Genomic DNA, 19,903 nt, shown 5'->3' on the forward strand with positions numbered 1-19,903 from the left:
TGGGATCATGGGATACAAACAAGGCAACCTAGACTTTAGCAGGAGCCAAGCATTTGAAGGACACAGTAATCACTGTGTCTCAGGATCAGTGGCTGTCAAAGTGTGGTCGTTGGACCAGCAGCATCAGGATTGCCTCAGGAATTGCTAAAATGCCAGTTTGGGGCCCTATCTCAGATCTCGGGAGTCAGAAGGTCAGGAGGAGGGGCCCCAAAATCTTCATTTTTTAGAGACTCTGTGGCAATTCTGGTGTATATTAAAGTTTGAAACTACCGCCTCAGAGTCAGCAAAGAGCATACTGAATAAAAACAAATGTTTGAATAAAATTATGAGAGAATGTCTGGCTTTGCAAGTTTCGTAGGTGGTCCTAGAGGTCAGAGGAAAGTGGCACTTATTGTAAATCGCCATTGACCTGATAAGATGTCGGTGTTTTCTGATGCTGGGTGGTCGGCATTCTCTGGGTTGTATCGCCTGCCTCAAGCAGTGCACTGTGATAAGCACTGTCATCCTGCACACCTTTTCTGCATTTGTTGCCATCATTTCCCACCTCCTCCTCACCACCTGGCTATGACCCTAACCCTACAGATTTACATTCCTCAGGAGAACAGACTTGTGCTGCGTTCCCTTCACAAATGTGACAAGTTTGGGTTAGTAAGTGATTGTGTTTCTGATTAGGATTTTGTTTTTCTCTAAAAATTCAGCTATTTACTTTGAGTCTGGTGGCATTCAGATCATTTACACCTCTCCTGTCTGCTGCTGTCAAATTTCAGTTTGTTAGGTTTTGTTTTATCTAATTTACATGATGTGAATTAAAATACCAAAAACATAAAGCAAGAGAGAAATGAAGGGGAGAGGGGCATATGGAGCAATCTCCTTTGTCTTTTGAGGAAATATAAACAAATTAAAGCCTCACACAGGGATAAGATTAGGGTAAGGTTTAGGCCAGTAGAAAATTTAAGGAGAAGAGTTGTTAAATTATTCGGTAATTAGATAAATGTTATAAAGGAAATTTTGAGAAATCAAAATCAATACAAAAATTCATGCTAAACACATATCCTCCTTTTAAATACAGACGGAATCCAGTTCCCTCTGCAGACTGGTATGATTTTCACCTCAAAATGGAAGTAAGCATCCTCCCAACCCTATGTATTGGTCAGGTTATTTTGTCACTGGGGCACAGTAGCTGGCCCCTGTAACTTAGAGGAGTAGAGGCACATGTTTCAGGGCATTCAGTCCACGGTTGGCTGGCTTCAAGGTAGAAACTTTATGGTAGAAGGGGAAGGGGAAGGAAAACTGCTCACTTCCTGGAAACCAGGTAGTAGAGAGAGAAGGGAAAAAAACTGAGAGGGAGATGCACCTTCCAAAGGCACAGCCCCAGTGGCGCACCTCTTCTAATAAGGCCTTACCTTCTAACAGCACATGTACCTATAACTTAATCAATCAAATCGATCTCCTGATGAGTAGAGCACACTCATCCAATTTCCTCCTGCAAGCACCACCTCTGAACACATGAGAGTTTTGGGAGACATTCTAGATCTAAAACACAATCTTCCACCCTTAGGAAGATTTCTCCTGTTTGGAGAAAAAGCTCATGCCTATCTCATTATGTAAAATATTTTTAGTTCATCCCTTAAGAGTCACCAAAGTCTTAACAGTTTCAGCATTGCTGAAAAGTCCAATTCCAAATTCTTCTTGGAGACTCAAGGTAAACTCTTAGCTGTGGTCCCCAGTAAAACTCAAAAAGAAAGTTAAATACTTACAACATACAGTAGCACAGGGTGAGCATTTCCACTCCCAAAGGGAGACTTGGGAGAAAGAGAGGAACCATGCCAAAACAAAACCAGAATACAGTAAGGTAAATATTAATTCTGCAACTCCATGTCCAGTGCTCTGGGTAGGTTGTACCAGATGTAAATTTCAAAAGGCTTGGGCAGCCCAACCCATAGGACCTTACTAGTTGTAACCCACATGGCCCCTCTCTTCAACTGGATCAACTCACTGCTTGTAGTTTTCCTCAAGAGAATTTGCATGTTCCTGGCACCTCCAACCTTCTGGGATCTCAGTTGCACCTTTGGCTTCATTTCTGGAATCAAATTGCATCTTTGGCTTCACTCTCACAACTTCTAGCCTTGCCCTCAGGAGCACATTGCTTGGCCTTCCTTTCAAAGCTGAGTGGAAGAATCTGTGACCCTAAAATTCTTGCATCCAGAAAACCTTCACCACAGAGTCTGCCTCCAGCTCAAGCAGTATCCTAGCGCCCTTGGACCATTGCTGCAGAGGCCTCTGAGTGCCTGGATAGCTAAACTCCTTGAAACGCTTCTCTAGGTGGTCTTGAATGAATAGGGAACCCTGAGACTATCTTCTCAAGGCAAAGAGCTTATTTTTCAAAGGAACTCATTCTTTTGCACCCTTGAGCCTGACATGGATAGGGTCTTGTTGATTTCTGAGATGCCTTCATGGCATTTTTCTTTTTGTCTCTCAACAAACTTCTTGGTTTCTTTTTTGGTTTTTTTGAGACAGGGTCTCACTATGTAGTTAAGACTGACCTGGAACTTACTGTGTAGCCCAGGCTGGTTTCAAACTCACAGCAATCCTCCTGCCTCAGCCTCCAGAGTGCTGGATGACAGGCGTGTGCCACCACACCCGGCAGCTCCTTGGTTTCTTTTTAATGTGACTAATCTCTTCAGTAGCCACATCTTTTTAGCATACTGGCATATACTTCCTTTTGGGCAATAATTTAAGTTTTTCAAATTGTTCTGCTCTGCTTTGTCCTCATAATTCTCATAAATCTCACTAAAAGCAGCCAGCAGCCTCCTGCAAAGTCTTAGGACATGGGCAAAATGAACACAAATTTTTTTGCCAGCGTGTAACACTTGTGATCTCTAGTCCACTTACCAATAGCTAGCTCTTGTTCCCAACGTAAACCTTCTGAATTCCTGTGAGCATTCTGACCTTCTGAGCTCCAACCAGAATTCCCCACCAGGCTTTGCTTACTGCATTGTAAAATTTCTCTAGCCTACATCTCCAAACCTTTCCAAACTCCTTCCACAAACCAGTTCCAAGGGCTTCTCAACCATATGGTGAGGTACAGTCACAACAGTGACTTCCCTTTTCTGGTGCCAATTGTCTGTATTAGCTTTTTGCCACCACGACTCAGCACCCAACACCCAACACCCACTGCTTAAAGGAGGAGAAGTTTAATTTAGTTCATGGTTCATGGGGTTCAGTGTATAACCACCTGGCTCCAAGGCAGAAACATCAAGACAGAAAGGCACGGCAGAGGAAAGCTGCTCATGTCATGGGGCTAGGGAGGGAGAAATGCCCTCCAAAGGCACAGGCCCAGTGACACACCTCTTCCAACCAGGCCTCTCCTTCTACCAGCACTTTTAACTGTGAATTAATCATTGGATCGGTCCACTCATGAGTATAACACCCCTTGATCCAGTCAGCTTCCCAAAGCCGCACCTCCGAACACATGAGACTTTTGAGGGAGCCTTCTAGATCTAAACCATAACACCCTGTAAGGTGCAAGAAGGGTGCTGGAGCCACATTGTGAATACTGTTGATGGATACATTGCCTACCTGGATTCAGTGGAAGACAAGCATTCACTGGTTGAACTTAGGCCCTCATGCATGGCTAGGCAAGTGCTTTACCACTGAGCTATACCACCAGCCTCTGTTTCTACTCTTGATTATAGAAAATCCATGTGAAATACTCTAAGAAGCACTAAAATAGAAAAAAATCTATATTCCTAACATCATTGATTTGTTTCTGTTAATCACGGTCCTTTATTCATGTCATGTCAGAACTTCCAGGACATTTATCACAGTCCGCATGCCTGGGAATACCTTTTTCCCGCTGTCCACTGTTGGTAGTTGGAAAGAACGGCTGTTCAGTCCTGTGCAACACTTTAGAACTTGTCTCATACAGTGGGGCGATGATCCCATATGCCCAGGCTCATTTTGTTGTCTCTAGTTTTCCTTCTCACTCACAGATCTTATATTAGAATTATACCATGGAAAGAGCACTCCTATCCATATGTCTGTATCATAGCTCGGCCAGTGAACGGTTATGTGACCCTGGATCAGTCATTACCTCCTTGCTGGACTTCAGTGTCCTCCTGTGCCATGAAGAAATCGAGCTAGATCATCCCATGCTCTTTCTTCTCTGCTTTCTAAACTTAGCTTCCAAAGCTTCACCTAAGAAATCTCCCATCTGGAGGCTTCTAATCTTTAACCCCTTTTCTCTCACCCCACTTCCATGGACATCTCCCACTGCCTCAGGAGAATTACTCCTCCACGAGTCCTGGTCGGCATGAGAAAAATGTCTGGAATACATGTATCAGAGGTGTGGTCCCTAAAGAAGTACATGACAGTAGGAATACTTATCCCTCCCACATGTCCAAATGACCTTAGTGAGTATCTAGAGAAGGTCCTCTCTTCCTCCTCACCTTTTCCTTAAACTCAAGTCATTGTTTATTCCACGAATATTTGCCGAGTATATCCTAAGCAGCAAGCAATTTTCTAACCCCCAAATAAGTTGAAGTTCTTCCTCTCATGGTATGATCATTCATTCTGACACACATACATGTGGACATACTTAAGGAAGAAAAGGTGTGTTACTTTATTATTGCTTTTAAAAATGGAAGCTTTGTCTGGCATTGAGGTGCATACCTACAACCCCAGCTATTTGGGAAGCTGAGGCAGGAGGATCACAAGTTTAAGGCCAACCCAGGCATCTTAGTGATATCCTAACTCAAAATGAAAAATAAAGGAGATATACATAGCTCAGTGGTAAAGCACTTGCATAGAATGTGCAAGGTCCCCTGAGTTTAATCCAAGTACCACAAAAGGAAGGAAGGAGAGGGGAGTGTAGGAGGATAAGGGAGGAAATGGGGGGGGGAAGATTAGGGGAGGAGCAGAGAGGGAGGGGGAGGGAGAGAGAGGAGCAGGGCAGGAAGAGGAAGAGGGGAGAATTAACTGGTAGGCCGTGCTCTTCTTTGGTTGAGTGCAAGCTCTTTAGGAGCTTCCAAAAGTAGGATTTCTTTCCTTCAGTTTGTATAATTACTTCTGAAGCTCTCTTCTTTGACTTGATTGGGGCAAAGGACAAGCTGCACTTGTTTCTTTCGTACACAAAGAGAGTTAAAAAGGAGTTGTCAAATGCATACATACATCGATAATTGTATTTTTAGGATAAACGTATAAATATATGTGCGTTTTCCAATCTTTTAATTTTAGGCCAGCACTTTTTAAAATATTTATTTATCATTGTGATTCTCCTTCTTCAAAAGATTCTCACCCAATATTCATCCTCTGTAATGATTTTTCTAGTACAGTGAGAGAGACAATTGGGAAGCAATCTAAGGAAAGAATTCTTCTCTATATTAATTTCCACCAATATTTTATATTATCACACATCTAATTTGAAAGGGTTAACTAATCATTATCACCACTTCTTTTCAAAACAGCTTCATTTTCTTAAAAACACCTACTTATACTCACATTTCATTGAAATTATTTCAGTTTGATCATGTCAGTGAAGTGAAGTTAATGTATGGGTTTTTTTGTTTATTTTGTTGGTGGTGGTAGTGGCACTGGGGATTGAACCCAGGACCTTCACACTGAGTTGCATTCCCAGCCCCCCCCCCTTTTAATGTTGATGCAGAATCTCCCTAAGTTGCTAAGTTACTCAGGCTGAGATCAAACTTGGGATCCTCATGTCTCAGCCTCCCAGAGTGCTGAGATTATAGGCATGCACCACCATGTCTGGCTTCACTTTGAGCCTGTGAAAGTTAATTTTGCAAAATAGCTATGAATATAAATTACCAGACTTGCTTATAAATCAATCTTTTCGAAGTATTTGTCCAAGCATGTTACCTTTTAGCTCGAAGCACTCCAACATCTCTCCTTGGCTAAGGAATTAAATCTTTGTACTTTTCTCTGGCATTGAGGTCCCTCCAAGAAAGGCTGGATTATATGGTTTTCATGGTCCTCCTGTGTCTGTGCTCTACTCAGGATACCCTGGGCTGTTTGTGCTATCGTGCATTTGCTTGTGTTCTTGTTGTGGAACTTGGAATGCTTGTACTCCCTTCACACTTGTGTCTGTGTAAGAATTAGGTTAGACTGCAAGAAACAATCCCCACCACCCCTGCAATAGAGACTTTATTTTCCTAAATTATAAAATTCTTGTTTGTTCTCTTACCCTAGGATTGCCCAACTATCCTTTCTGTTAATATCTCAGTATTAATGGAGTCACTTTGTTTTCGTGTAGAACATTTATTACAGAAAGTTTATGCTAGCACCCTGTGTTTAAAAAATACCACTTGGTAAAAATAAGCATACTGTAAAAATAAAGTCAATAAAAATCGGTGGTCTTGATACCTTGTAGTCAGGTAATTCTTTCCTGAGACATATACTGTCTTGGTTAAAGTGCTCAAGATTGGTAGCAAACAGAGCTTCTCCTTGCTGGAATCGGAGAGATTGATGAAGGGGAAATTGGTCGACTTTCTCACTGTTTTATAAGTTATGCTGTGTCCATGAGCGACCTGTGAATGGAATATACTTCACATGTGGGAAAGCAGTGCCTCACTACTATAATATAAGCGACTAAAGGGCAAGAAATAATTTTCACCCCGCTTCAGGTCACTCACCTTTCCAAGAGTCTGAACCTCCCCTACCTCCCGAGGAACACTGGGATGCCTTGAGAGCCACAGCAGTACGAGATGGGAAGAAGTGATCGGTCACTGATGTAGCCTTTGGCGATGGAGTGGTCTCTTTGTCATCTTTGAAACTGCAGGATGGTATATTCTTTAGACCGGTGGAGTTAGGATGAAGAATGAACTTCTATCCTCAACTTGCATGGGGTAGAGGCTGGGAATATATAGTTGGAAATAGGAAGAAGACTGGAATTTTTTTGAACTTTCTTAATTCATGCTCCCTTTTTCATGAAATACTCTCATGTTCTAATAGTTGGCTTGTGCACGTCTTTGTCTTAGGTAAATTTGGAGGGGAGCTGGCTAAAATCTTCATCTTCTGCCTGAGCTGTATCCCTACCTCCTCCGCCCTGCCTTTTCCAATCTCCTTGAAGGAGATTGTCCAGAGCATACAGCTCTCCTGCCCTCCATAGCTGCCTCTGAGAGGCAGACTGGAATGCGAATCTAGACACTTGCTGCAGAGCCCACCCCAAGGCCCTGGCCTGTGACTGAGTCAAGTTGCTCACAAACGTTCTTCCTCTTTTTCCAGGCAGTGCTGAGCCCTCTCATAGCCATCGCGCTGAAAATATCCCAGATTCACGAGAGAACTGGCCGGAGGGGACCCACTGTCATCACCTGAGCGGAGGGAGATCACTCACCAAGGCCAAAGAGAGCGCTCAGTGGGCGACACTTCCCAGTGCCTTCTTGCTACCTGTTTGTGCCTCTTATGATATTGAAAAATAACAAAAGATACTTTGTTGTTGGGGAGTAGGGGGTGGGTGGGGGAGAATCTATTTTGTTTTGCTTTTGTCCAGTTTCTCCAAATGCAACAGGGTCTGTCGCTGCCTGTTGGAGCTGCACATCTATCATTTGATATCTGTATTTTATCACACACAGGGGGCTCCCCTTTGGAGAAAGTGAGTGGGCCAGGAAACCCTTAGTCACAACCTCTGCACATCACCGGTGCCACATGAGAAAAGGTTCTAAAATCATGAAAAAGAGAGCAGTGTCAGAGTTAAGGGACCCTAAGCCACAGCAGCCCCTCAGCGGGGAGAAGACCTCCCCCTTTGTAGAGGGAAAGTCAAAGTTGCATCCTAGGCTGCTTTGGGATGTTTAATAGCCCACCCCACCCACACAGTGGCCCATGCTTCCCAGCCTCCCAGCACCCTGTCCCACCTCCTTCCACATCTTCTAGAGCGCTCTACAACCCACAGTGGCACACTTCCAAGGAAACACGTTAAAGGGTGTTTTTCTCTCTTTTATTTTGTAAATATTATTTTAGCTGTCGAGCTGGTTGCAGACCTTCAAATGCAGTCAGTTTTTTGCAGGTGGGGAGGAGTTTCTCGACAAGATTCTGCAAATGAATGCTTAAAATGTGGGGCCTAACTTGATTATATCACAGGTAGGTTGTTCCTGAGAAGACAGAAACGGCACTGTGTGCACTGTGTCTCTGATTTTCCCAGTAAGGGCTGGTTTTCATGCACTTGTTTGAACACAGTTGTGGTCTTTACTTGTAATGGCCGTAAAAAGGAGAGAATGAAATGCTGTGAAGGTAGGAAATGCAGAGGATGTTGGAAGGAAACATTACTGCAGGACTGTCATGAGCCTAATGATACGTAGGAGAGGGCTGCGTTGCCTGCTAGGAAGCAGGGGGTCACAATGGACTTTGTTTGCTGAGGAAAAAACAGATACACAGCTCTAGCAGGCATCTCTGTACTCAGCCAGAATGCTGGGGGCATGGGAGCTATTTGCGTATGTTTGCTTCCTTGGCAACGACACACTCTGTTTTCACGTCATTCGCCAAGATGACCTAGTGCACTTTGACTGTTAAGCAATGTATTGTGGTTGTAGTCAAGGTTAGTGCACGCAAAGAAACAGGTCCAGGAAGTTCATTGTTTTGCTGTCTGTGCTTCTGTCAAAAACTTGCTAGGATGTTGCCAGCCAATGTAAAAGAAATTCCTTATTTTAACCTGATTCAAGGATTGTAGGTTTCAACACATTCATTTCACCATTTGAGAAGCTCTTGTAGTGACCACCTGATATGCGTGTTTTCAGAATACTTGCAAGGACTGTTTTTCATGATTATAACCTGGGGAATTGGTGAAATAAATGGAACAGAGAAAGTGAATTGCTCAGAATTTCCTGTGGGAGTCAGCAGAAGCAAAAACATCTAGACATTCATTGTAAGTCTTTATTTTGAAATAATAAGAAAGTGACTCTGATGTGAGACGTAAAAGAATCAGTTATGAAATGTATCACCAGTGAAATAAAACTTGCCTTATACCTTTGATTCTTATCTCTTGAATAAAAGCCCGACGACCATCCATCTGCCCATTAATCATAGAAGTGTTGTTCTGGATGACAGCATACCCTTTGATATATCAGCCCTAGGTAAGAAAATACTTCCAAATTTCCAAACTTTTTAATCACCTCTAACCTTTAAGTTCAAATGTAACATTTTTTTCTTAAACATTCTGTTTCTTTATTTCATGGTGGACTCACTTGCATCCAATAGCTCAAATATAATTCACTCACCAGTTCACACATTCGCTCCTTTAGCAAACATTTCCTGAGCGACTATTCCAGTGAGACTCCTATTTTAGATGCAGCGAGAGGTCTGCTAATCCAGATAAGGTTGAAGCAGACACAGGGTAGTGAGAATTGGGGTGCTTTTTCTAAGAGAGAGAGAGAGAGAGGGAGGGAGGGAAGAGAGAGCGAGAAAGAAAAGAAAAAGAGAAAAGGAAGGAAGGAGATCTTCAGTGGTTCTAGGGCACAGCCTCTCTCTGGTACCTGCTCAAATTCACATTGCCAAGGTGTTATTTTTGCCTTACACAGAGTCCCAGCTTCTTCTTTCAACTTTACGTATATGTCCTCTTGCATCTTCTCCTAAAGAGGTGATAGCCAGGAAGCTGTTCTTCTCCACATAATGTTCTGAAGTTTCTTAAAGACCAACCTTTAACCTCCGATCTTGAAAAGTAAATGACTTGAGAGGTCTGAGAATTTTGTGGGTATCACAAGCATCAGCCACAGAAGAGACAGAGTGTGGTAACTCTCAGGGCCAGTCTGGTGATCTAAACCAAGGAGTTCACTCACTGCAACACCTCCAGAAAATGACAAGTTGCAGCTGCACTGTGGCCCAGTAGTTGTCAACCAGGGCAGTGCTCCCACCCACCCAGGCGGTGCTTGGAAATGTGTGATCCAGGGAGGCGTTTTGTAGGACAAGAGGGAGGATGCTAAATACCTTGCTAGGTGTCACTTTGCCTCATCCCGGATTCTGTCCTTAAAAAGTTGGTAGCCGTCATTGCACTGAGATCATTTATTAGATCTTCATGATCCAGGGTACACTATACGTTCATAATATTTGAGGGACAAATAGTTTTCCATGATGATGCAGGCTAAAAGACTTGGACATGACAAGAATATTTTCTGCACAGGAATCCTCAGATTGATGCAGAACCCCACATTGGCCCCTTGGGCTGAGCATTGTCTGCACTGAGCCATAGCGGGGATAGAGGTATGATGACTTCTAACTGGCCACCTCTGGGTTAGTTTAAGGCCTGAGCTCCTTTTACTCTGGAAGGTGTGAGGAATGGAAAGGCCCTCATGGGAACAGGTAACGACATAGTAGGATGACTCTGTCCATTGTTGGATCACGTACCGAGTTCTCTCAGGTGAACACTGAAATCCCAGACGTGTACCTTGGGGAGATTTCCATTCTTGGCTGTAGAAGGGTCTGAGAAACTGTATGGCCTGGGAAATGATGTAGATACTAGCAAGTCAGTGTTGAGATCTTCAGCAGTTATGAACAACAAGAGATTATCTGAGGCAGCAGAGCTTAGCAGAATGCCTCTTCCACTTTAACACAGAAATGGCTCATGCAGCTCACAGCCTAGGTCAGTGGTAGAAAACCTATGGCACATGTGCTATTTCTTTGAAGACAAAAGGTGTTAATGTATGAGTCATTTTTTGTAAACTAAAACTTTAGCATTCAGGTTTAATTGCAGTGTTGGCACTTTTCAACAAATAAGTGGGTTTGTGGTTGCATTTAAGGCATTGGTCTCTAAAAGGTTCACCATCACTGGCCTAGGTTATCCTGGAACTTTTTAAAATTCAGTGAAAGATGTGGAATATTAGGCTTCATCTTTATCATCTTTCCATGTCGTTTAGTACCTAGCTTTTTCCCTGCAAGTAAGTGAGCTGGCGTGATACACCAAAGACAGTACAGTTAAGTAAACTCTTGAGGGATAGTTATATCAGTAAGAAACACTTGTGAGTTTTTGCATGGGGGAGTAAAAAAAACGAACACAGCACATATCAAATATGCAAAAAAAATACAGCATAGTTTATTGCATAAATGCTCTTGTCATCCTCATCTCTGGGGTGGTAGATGGTAATTGAAACTTGCTGCTCAAAGGAACGTCATGAGATTGTGATACTGGAACACCAACGACTTTGCAAACTTCATTTCCCCACTGCCATGTGAGCCTGCGATTCACATTTGAGAGCACGAATGAGCTGAGATTTTCTTAGAGGAAACTTTCCTCTTTTCCTTTCCCTACAGTGCCCAGCCTTGATGGAATTATGCATCTTAGTCTACCATCATTCATTTTATCATAGACCTGAGAAAGCAGGAGAAATACAGCATCTACTTTCCCTAAGTCAGCCTTCCAGGGGACAACCAATGTGTTGTCACCCATATTCATGATGCTTAATTCAGAGTGCATATGTTTTAAATATTAATAAGTCCCTGTTAGTATTTCTTTTCAAAAAGAAGCATCCAAGTTTCTTTCTGAATCTGCAGTTGGTACTGAATAATGTTTGGATTTGCAGAAAGATGAACTCATCTTGTTACTGTATTAGTTTCACGTGGAGAACGATATTTTGACTTATATTCCCCTTGTGATTTTTCCTGATATATTAAAAAAAGGCAAAGAACAAAAGTTTGAGTACAAAATGTATTAGCATAAAGAAATTAAAACAATTTCTTATGTAAACCAAAATTAACATCTGTTTCCCTTGACTCTCAGTAGTTGGAAAAGCCATCTATTGCACATATAAACTCTGGATGAAAGCCAGGTCAATAAATATGCTCAGAGTCCCAGGGATATTTTCTTGGTAGAAGGATAGGAAGAGGTGACAAGAGAGGAATAGTTACATTGCTAATAAATGATTACCTTCCTATTGAACAACCACAGATGACCTTCACAGCTAGCAATGCCTTCGTGGTCAAGGGTTCAAATTAGGTACCCAAATCCATACTTCATGGAGGAATTTCCTGTAATGAGGCTTCCTGGGAATTTGTCAGGATACATTCAACTCTGTGCACTCAGAAATGGTGGGGATGAGGAAGCCATGCAGACCTGTCCCATCTAGATGCCCCTCTTCCTTGAAAGATGATGTACTTCTGTCCAATTATCGTGAGCCTCTGTGCCAGTCACTGTGACTGTCACCCATTAATGTATCCCACGTCATCAGAGTAATGACCAGAGGAAGGAAGGTGAGACCCCAGCTCCCTGGCAGAAAGCATAGCAAGTGTATTTACATTAAAATTTGTATTCATCTTGGGGTACTGGTACATATATATAAAATGCATCTTGATCCTTTCCACTTTGTATTTACATTTTAAGTGAGAAGTCCCTTAACTCTAAAGCTACCTCTGCTGCCTCTCCAAGGTCTTAAAGATGTTTCATTAACCCTCTTGCTCCACTAAGATCCATTTTTGGAATGGGAGAAAGAAATCCAAACTGCCTCCTAGAAGGTGGGAAGTAAGACAGGGCCAGCTTAGCACAAAAGCTTGAGTGGACTCTTCCTCACCCTCTCTCCTGGAAGTTCCTATGCATGGCTGGACAAGTTTCCTAACCTTCCCAAAGCCTCATTTTTGTGCCTCTGCAATGTGGGAATAATCTTAGCATCTCTCTCTTGTAAGTGGGATAAGGGCTGAGTGGCATGCATGAGTTCATAGCACAGAGTTTTGTCTTATGGAAGGCTCGCCAGAACTCAGTACTCTCTGCATAAGTGCCTCACTTGACAGAAGAGGAAATGGAGGCCCGAGAGATGAATACCCTTGTCCAAATGTGAAAGCGTCAGGCTGCGTCTCATCCAAGCACCCTGCTACCTGACTTGTCCTCTTGCGTTAAAAATATTATAAAATGTAAGGAAACGGAGGAGGAACCAGATTTTTTAAAAGTTGACATTCAGTATTAAAATGTATGTTCCCAGCCTAGAAGTTAAAAACTCTGTCTTGAGACACCAAGAATTTCCTAGTAAATTAAAGTCTCTCATTTTTCAAACTCTGGAGATTTACAGGGAGATTCTTTGCATTACATATCAATATTTTGAAACCTCACATGCTTTATATTATGTTGTGTATTCATATTATCTGTGGCTAATGCAAAGTCCACTTCCCCTGAATTCTGTGTATTATGAACCAAGTACGTGTCTGTTCCATTTTAATCTATAAGAAACCTTGTATCTGCTTGTATGGAGACATCTTAAAAATAACTCACTTAGTATTTGTGTTTGAATCATTTTGAAAGCAAGTACAGACTTTTCCTTTCATATTAGAAAAAAGACATACATAATTACAATAAAATAGTACACATTAACATTCATGGGTTCCTGGAGCCTGACTTTCATGATGTGAATTACTGCAGTCACTCTGGTAACATAGCTGATGAGAGGAATCATGATGCCAGCTTACAAAATGCTGAGCCACAAATTAAATGACAATGACCTTTCCTTCCCAGGCCCCTTCCATTCGTGATTTCCAGGTAAGGTCCAGCACGAAGCCCACAGCATCCCCACAAGCTTCTGTGTTCCTTCCTGCTTGGGGCTGAGCTGATGAAGGGGCGCTGAGCGGAACAGAAAGCCCCCGGGAGAGCCAAGCTTTTGCGGTGCCAAGGCTCACCTGGCTCGGAATTAGTGGGAATCGTCGGAAACGTCCGCTTGTGCTGGCCGTGCCCTGCCAGGGACCCCGGGCCGCCCTTGCTCCGGGGAACTGTGTGGCTGTCCTACGCCGTGGTGGCTCTGGCTCTGGCCCGGCTCTCTTAGGAGCAGCTGAGTCCCACAGAGGTGCGTCGTGCGTGCTGGAGAGCTCGCCCTTCCTTCAGCTCTGGGCTTGGCCTTGCAGCACCTCTGACTTCGCACCAGTCGCCAAGTCTGCCGTGGACTCTTGGTAGGAAGGCGGGGCCTCTGGGTGGGCTTCGTTTTCATTCCTGAGCTCAAGGCCAGTCTCTGTGTACAGCGGTGGGGGAGCATCCAAGGCCTCTCCCTGTGCAGCTTCAAAGTTCTCTTCATAAACTGGAGGGTAAAAGTCCGGCCTGCAAGCAAAATGTCACAATCGTACGTGTATTATTTCAGCGTTAATGCCAAAGTGTTTATGTCTGCCTCTCTCAATTCACATTGTGTGACGTTAAACCAAGAAACACTGCGCTGAAAAGCATTGTTTTTTTTTTAAACAGATGCACTTCTTTTCTGGCATTATCAGGTTTTAAAAAATGGGCGTCCTACCAGATGAATCTCTTTGCCAGCCATGGGAAACATATCTTTAGTCCCCACCCCTTCATCCATGCCTCCAGTGAGTTCTTTATCCTCAGCAGTATATTAAAGCTTATTCCTTCTTTCTCTTTCACTGATAGGAACAGAGCTATCCAGTGTGAGACCCTTATTAGTGGGGAGAACACAGGGGCCTGGACTGGACCCCTCCCTAGCCAGTGCTGAGCCCATTCACACCTGTGTTCCCGGCGCACACATCATTTTCTACTCCACTGCAATCATTCAGATTTTCATGGCCAACAAAATACTGAATGAAAACCAACTTGTCCCTGAACTGAAGCAGATGCCACACCACTTTTTTCCTGACGCCCTTTCAAGTCCCACCAACTGGTTTCTAAAGAAAGCATACCAACACCTTCACTTCTCAAACCATGTCAACTGACAACTTGATACAGCCCTCAGTTGCAGGCTTTCTGTGCCAACGGGCCCATGGTTCAACATGGTTCAAGAAGCCATTCATAGCAGGGCTGATGTACTCATTGGTAACCTTGCCCAGCCTTGCTAATTGCTAAATTCCTTTTGGCTTCTCTTCACGAATGGGAATGGAGGTGGTAGAGACGGAGGTGAGTATTTATAGAATAAGCAAGCCCAATGGCTACAGGGAGTGTTTATGGTGCGTAACCACAACATGACAGGGACTGCCATTTGTGGTCACAGCTCCTTTCCAAATGTCACCAGGCCCAGAGCCAGATAGCTGGAGGAGCTGTCTACTGTACAGCATAAATCTCAGGCTTCACTCAGACCAGCCAAGGCTGAGGCATGGGATGTGTGCAAAGGCTTTGGGGACAGGAAGGTGAGCTGTTCCCTGGAGCAATTTGAGAGGCTCCAGGATGACTGCCACCAGCCCCAAGAATCATCCACCTCTCTCAATTCCATCTTCTGTGCCACCTACTGCAATTCCTGCTCGCAGGCACCTGCGTTCCATCTTGGGAGAATCTTCTGCTTTGGCTTCTCTACCTGGCTCCCTATTTGGGTGCAAAACTTCTGAAGAATGCAACTTTCCAATTTGACTTGTTAGCTATTCTGAGGGGCTGCAAATCTCAGAATGCAGCAGTAGAGGCAATACAATGGGTGTCCTGTTATCCATGATTCACTTTCATATTTTGCATGTGTTCATAAATTGAAGCAACGTCCTAAAGGCACTTGGTTATTCTTATCATCTAACAGTTACTCAGAAGTAGAAATCAATACTCTAGATGCATCTTCTTTAATCACTTCATCTATCTTTTTCATCAGACCCAGAGACTTTGCTGGTTTCTCTAATAAACATGGCAAATGGGTTTGGGTTGTTGTAATTCCTATCACATTATTTCGTATAATGGCTTTCAAAAGTGTGCCGTCATGGGTAAGGTTATTTGGATCCAAGATAAAGTGAATAGCAGAAAACATTTTAGATGCTCCTACCCCTGCCTGAGGAGGACTCTCCTGGGCTGTACCTCAAGTTTGATCCTGAGAGTTTTATTTCAGTGCTCCTGTGTTCAGCCAAGAATTAGAAGGTTTATGGTCAGCTAACCGATGAGGTTAATTCAATCATTTTCTTTCTTGTGGAAATATTCTATGGTGGAGCAACTGACACATATCTTCGATATATAATAAAATATACTATTTTAAATATACTATTTACAGTGAGTCACATTAAGTATGTTCAAATGGTTGTCCAGCCGTCTGAAATGTCTCCGCCATCCTAAACTGAAACATAACCCTTAGACAATAACTTTCCATTCCCCCTTCCCCACTGGTCTGGGAACTGCTGTCCTACTTTCTCGGTGACTTTGACTGCTCCTGGTACTTGGAATAAGCAGAATCATACAATATTTGTCCGCTGTGACTGGCTAATTTCACTAAGCATAATTCTTTCAAGGTGCATCCATGTTGTAGCATGCAACAGGATTTCATTTCCTTTGATGGCTGGGTAATACTCCAGGGTACGTGGATGTACCACATTTTGTTTGTCCATTCATTGTTGATCAACCTTTGGGCTGTTTCCACCTTTTGGCTCTTGTTTATGCTGTTACGAACATTGTTGTGTAAGCATCTGTTTCAGGTCCTGCTTTCAATTATTTTGTGTATAAACCTGGAATAGAATTGCTGGATAAAATGTAATTCTGTGTTTAATATTCCAAGGGTCCTTACACCTGCAGCATCATCTTAAATTACTACCAAACATACTTAATGGTGCCAGTGCCTTTCCATCCTTGCCAACACTTGTTTTATTTTGATAGTAGCTGCTCTAACAGGTACGGTCAACTGAATCTTTACCTTTAGAATATGATTATCTTGCCCTGAATGAGTCTTTCAGACAAGGTAAGACCAGAACATGTAAGAGTAGAGTAGCTGGGACTTTCCAGAGTCCTACAGGTTGCAGGACTGGTTTTGTGTCTGCATACTCCTAGGTTCTGTGGCAGAATTTGGCCTGGGATTTATTTGCCTTATAATTTGGTAATCAGATTAGAGGGGACAATTAATCATCACCTGCATCTGACTGCCTCGGGGATATAACACAAGAAGCTAGAACTTGGGCAGCTTGAGCTGGCTTTAGAAGTTGTTCACCAAGAGTGGCAGTGAGAGTGGTGGTGTTTCTTTAAGAAAATTCCCTTTCTTCAAGGATTTCCCTCCAAGACAGCGCTGCATTCTTCCCTAAGGATAAGCTCCAGAGTCACTGCCCAGCAATAGACCTTCCATTTTATCTCCACCATAGGATTAGAAATCACTCAGCTTCCCACACCTCAGGCCGTCTCAGCCCTTGTCACCCCCTCTGTCTCTTCGCACCTACCTGTCCACTGTGGCCAGGGGCAGGTCCCTGTGAGCAAGGTGCTGTCTGAGCAGATGGCTGAACACCCCTTTGCTTTTGCTCGCTTGCTGGTAGTTGCTCCAGAAAATCCCACCCAGAAGCATCACAAACCCCAGAGGCAGAAGCAAGTATGCCAGGACCAGGTTCTTCTGACAGTGGAATATGGAGTCAGAGGAAATGAAGAAGGCTCCCAGACAGATCATCAGGAAACCGATCGGGAGGGTCAGAGCACAGAGAACTAGACCAGTTCTGTTCTGCATCCCTGCTCCTCGGGATCTCAGCAGCTTGACCTTGCCACTCCTCTACTTCCGGGCTGGCTCAGGGAGAATCCACTCATTAGCTGGCTTGCAGCTTTATATTCTCTGGGCCCAGCTGGCCTTTGGACAATTAAACGAAGCAGGAACTGAGAAGCTACTCATTAACCACTGAAAGTTACTGTGATGTCCTGGGAGGGTGAATCTCAAAACATCACACTGTGTACTATAGGAAGGGGTGGCCACATGTAACCTGAGGCACTTTTGGCCGGTGGGTGAGACCACAGTAGCTCACAGGTGTGTTGAGGAAAGGACTCTCACCTCTTGACTCAGAGGTCTCTTTGGTCTCTTAACCACATACCCTCCAAGGGTAATTCCTCACTACAAGCTAGAAAAATTAGCATTCCTTGAGGAACTAACTTCTTTAACATATGGCCTCGACTCCTCTCCCAATTTCTTTTTCTCACTGCACACTGAAAGGTATTTCTTATAGTCTCTAGCATCTTTTCTCCCCTACCTCAACCCTGCCCCGCAACAACACATTTCCATCCCGAAAAAAAAAAACACTAGGGAAAACTTCAGGGTGTGAATGCCTTGGGTCTTTTTCTGTTATTAAGAAGAGTTTTACAGGAGGAGAGTGCTTTTGAGGACAGTAGGAGACAGAGCCTTGGGAATCTGGAGGAATTCCTAGAGATGGCTGTAAAGGAGGATACTTTGGCAGCTTCTAGTTTTGACATCTTTTCCCTTTGGGACCCATAGTCACTACTGCTAATGCTTACAAGTTTGTTGCATATTTTTTGCTCGTTGTTCAAGCACTGGCCACAATTCCTGGCTCGCCACAAATATTCAAACTTGCTCTCAAATGACTCCCTCAGAATTGGAGATAAGAGTATTTCCTAAGGAGTGTCCTATGTTACTGCCTCCATGCAAAACAAATAAATAGTTTATCAGAAATGCTGCTTATTGCTTCCCTCCCACACAAATTTTGGAGTTTCTCATATCACATTAGCATATGAAATGCTCTGAAGACTCCGGAAATCTCTTCTAAGACATATTAAGTGAAGTTTATTTTAGTAGATGTTACTATAGAATTTTTACTTGTTTTCTCCATTCTCTCACATCTTTGCTCTATGTAGCATTCGGTTTAAAAATCTTTTCAGAACCAGACTTCTTTTCTCTGTCTGGAATTTGCTGACTTCTTTTTGCAGATACCTCATGCCAGCTCTGGTTCATGCCCTGATTCCTCCCCCTACCTTGTCTTTTTTTTAATTTGAAGCTTTGTCAGATCCCTGCCAGAAGTCTCCTTCCTAGAAGAAGCCTCGGTCGTATACATCCAGAGAAGTTACCTTCAGTTTCTCTTTGCTTCTCCTCTCCCCTCCACTCCAATACCTTTGTTTTCCATGTGCTTTCCCAATGGGGAAAGCAGTTGTGCAATGTGCTAGTAGTGCTGTGAATACTTTTGAGCCTCACAGCCACACCCACACCCACCATCACCTTAGCTCCAGCTTCATTTAAGGGCTAGCAATGAGAAGAAGACACTATGGATTAAAAATGATACAAGGATAGCAGACACATCCACCTTCCACCACTTTATACAGTGGTACCTTGCTTCACAAACTTAATTCGTTCCACTATTCTGGCCATGTTCGTGTTCCTGCAGGCAATGCAATCACCCAATGCTGAGTTCTCAAACAAAAACACAATTTTTCCAAATGCTTCTGTTTGTGAACCAAGAGGTTCACCAATAAAAATGTTCAAAGCGTTCGCAAACTGAGGTACCACAACACTTATTTGAATTAGTTGCAAATTTCAATCCTGAACTACTTCCATTTGCTATACTTATATTATCTTTACTGTCTTAAAACTTCTCCTTGCTTCTCTACTTGGTCTTCAGATAATTGGTTTTTTTTTTCTTCCTTCCTTCCTTCCTTCCTTCCTTCCTTCCTTCCTTCCTTCCTTCCTCTCTCTCCCTTTCTTTCTTTTCTTCTTTCTTTGTGTACCAGGGATTGAACTTAAGTCCTTGTGTTTGTGAGGCAGGCAGCAGAACCACTAAGCTAAATCCCTCCCCCTGCTTTGGTACTGGGGGTTGAACTCGGGCCCTTGCACTTGCAAGGCAGGCACTGAGCCAAATCCCGGGCCCCCCTTTTTTGTTAATTGGTTTTCTAAGGTGATTCCTGCTCCTGCTATCCATATACTCATGTGAATAATTCCTTCCCTTTGAGTGTGGGCTAGACCTTGTGACTTGATTTTTTTTTTTTTTAATTGAGTTTATTGGTACATTTAGGGATACAGTACAGTTACATTCATTGTTGGGATCATGTACCTTTACATGGCAAAAGTTTTTATTTTAAAAGATGTTTTCAAATACGTTCATTCAGTTAACTGGTAAAACTAGTGCTCCATGGCCTGTGATAATCACTACGAAATTGTATTAAATATAAGAAAAACGGCTGTGACAAGTTACAGGGGAGTCGTATTTGTAGAGTAGGCATTAGGGAAGTGGTAGCGTATCATCTTCCATCAAACTAATGTAAAACGGGTCCTCCAAGACAGACCTCTTCCTGTGCTTTTCCACTGGACAGGCAGGCATGGCTTATGCGTGTTTAATTCAACCA

At 43.2% G+C, this 19,903-nt stretch overlaps 2 protein-coding genes across 3 annotated transcripts in view; one reads left to right on the forward strand and one right to left on the reverse strand.

The window, feature by feature from the left end:
* Pgm5 (phosphoglucomutase 5) overlaps positions 1-9,073 on the forward strand; it is a 174,610-nt gene extending 165,537 nt beyond the window's left edge. Inside the window, exon 11 of one of the 2 annotated variants that reach the window (XM_010605863.3) lies at positions 7,240-9,073. In XM_010605863.3, coding sequence (XP_010604165.1) covers positions 7,240-7,329 — 90 coding nt within the window. In that variant the 3' untranslated portion in view covers positions 7,330-9,073. The remainder of the gene's footprint in view (positions 1-7,239) is intronic. The other variant, XM_010605865.3, reaches the window with a different exon arrangement.
* Positions 9,074-12,838: 3,765 nt separating this feature from the next.
* Tmem252 (transmembrane protein 252) lies at positions 12,839-17,348 on the reverse strand. Its single transcript, XM_010605867.3, has 2 exons — positions 17,017-17,348; positions 12,839-14,008 (listed from the first exon to the last, which is right to left on the reverse strand). The coding sequence occupies exons 1-2, from the start codon at positions 17,292-17,294 to the stop codon at positions 13,795-13,797; spliced, it is 492 nt and encodes a 163-aa protein (XP_010604169.1). The 5' UTR covers positions 17,295-17,348; the 3' UTR covers positions 12,839-13,794.
* Between the last annotated feature and the right edge of the window lie 2,555 nt (positions 17,349-19,903).

Source organism: Fukomys damarensis, unplaced genomic scaffold (genome assembly GCF_012274545.1).
Source record: "Fukomys damarensis isolate Sample0158 unplaced genomic scaffold, DMR_v1.0_HiC HiC_scaffold_31, whole genome shotgun sequence".
Taxonomy (NCBI): Eukaryota; Metazoa; Chordata; class Mammalia; order Rodentia; family Bathyergidae; genus Fukomys; species Fukomys damarensis.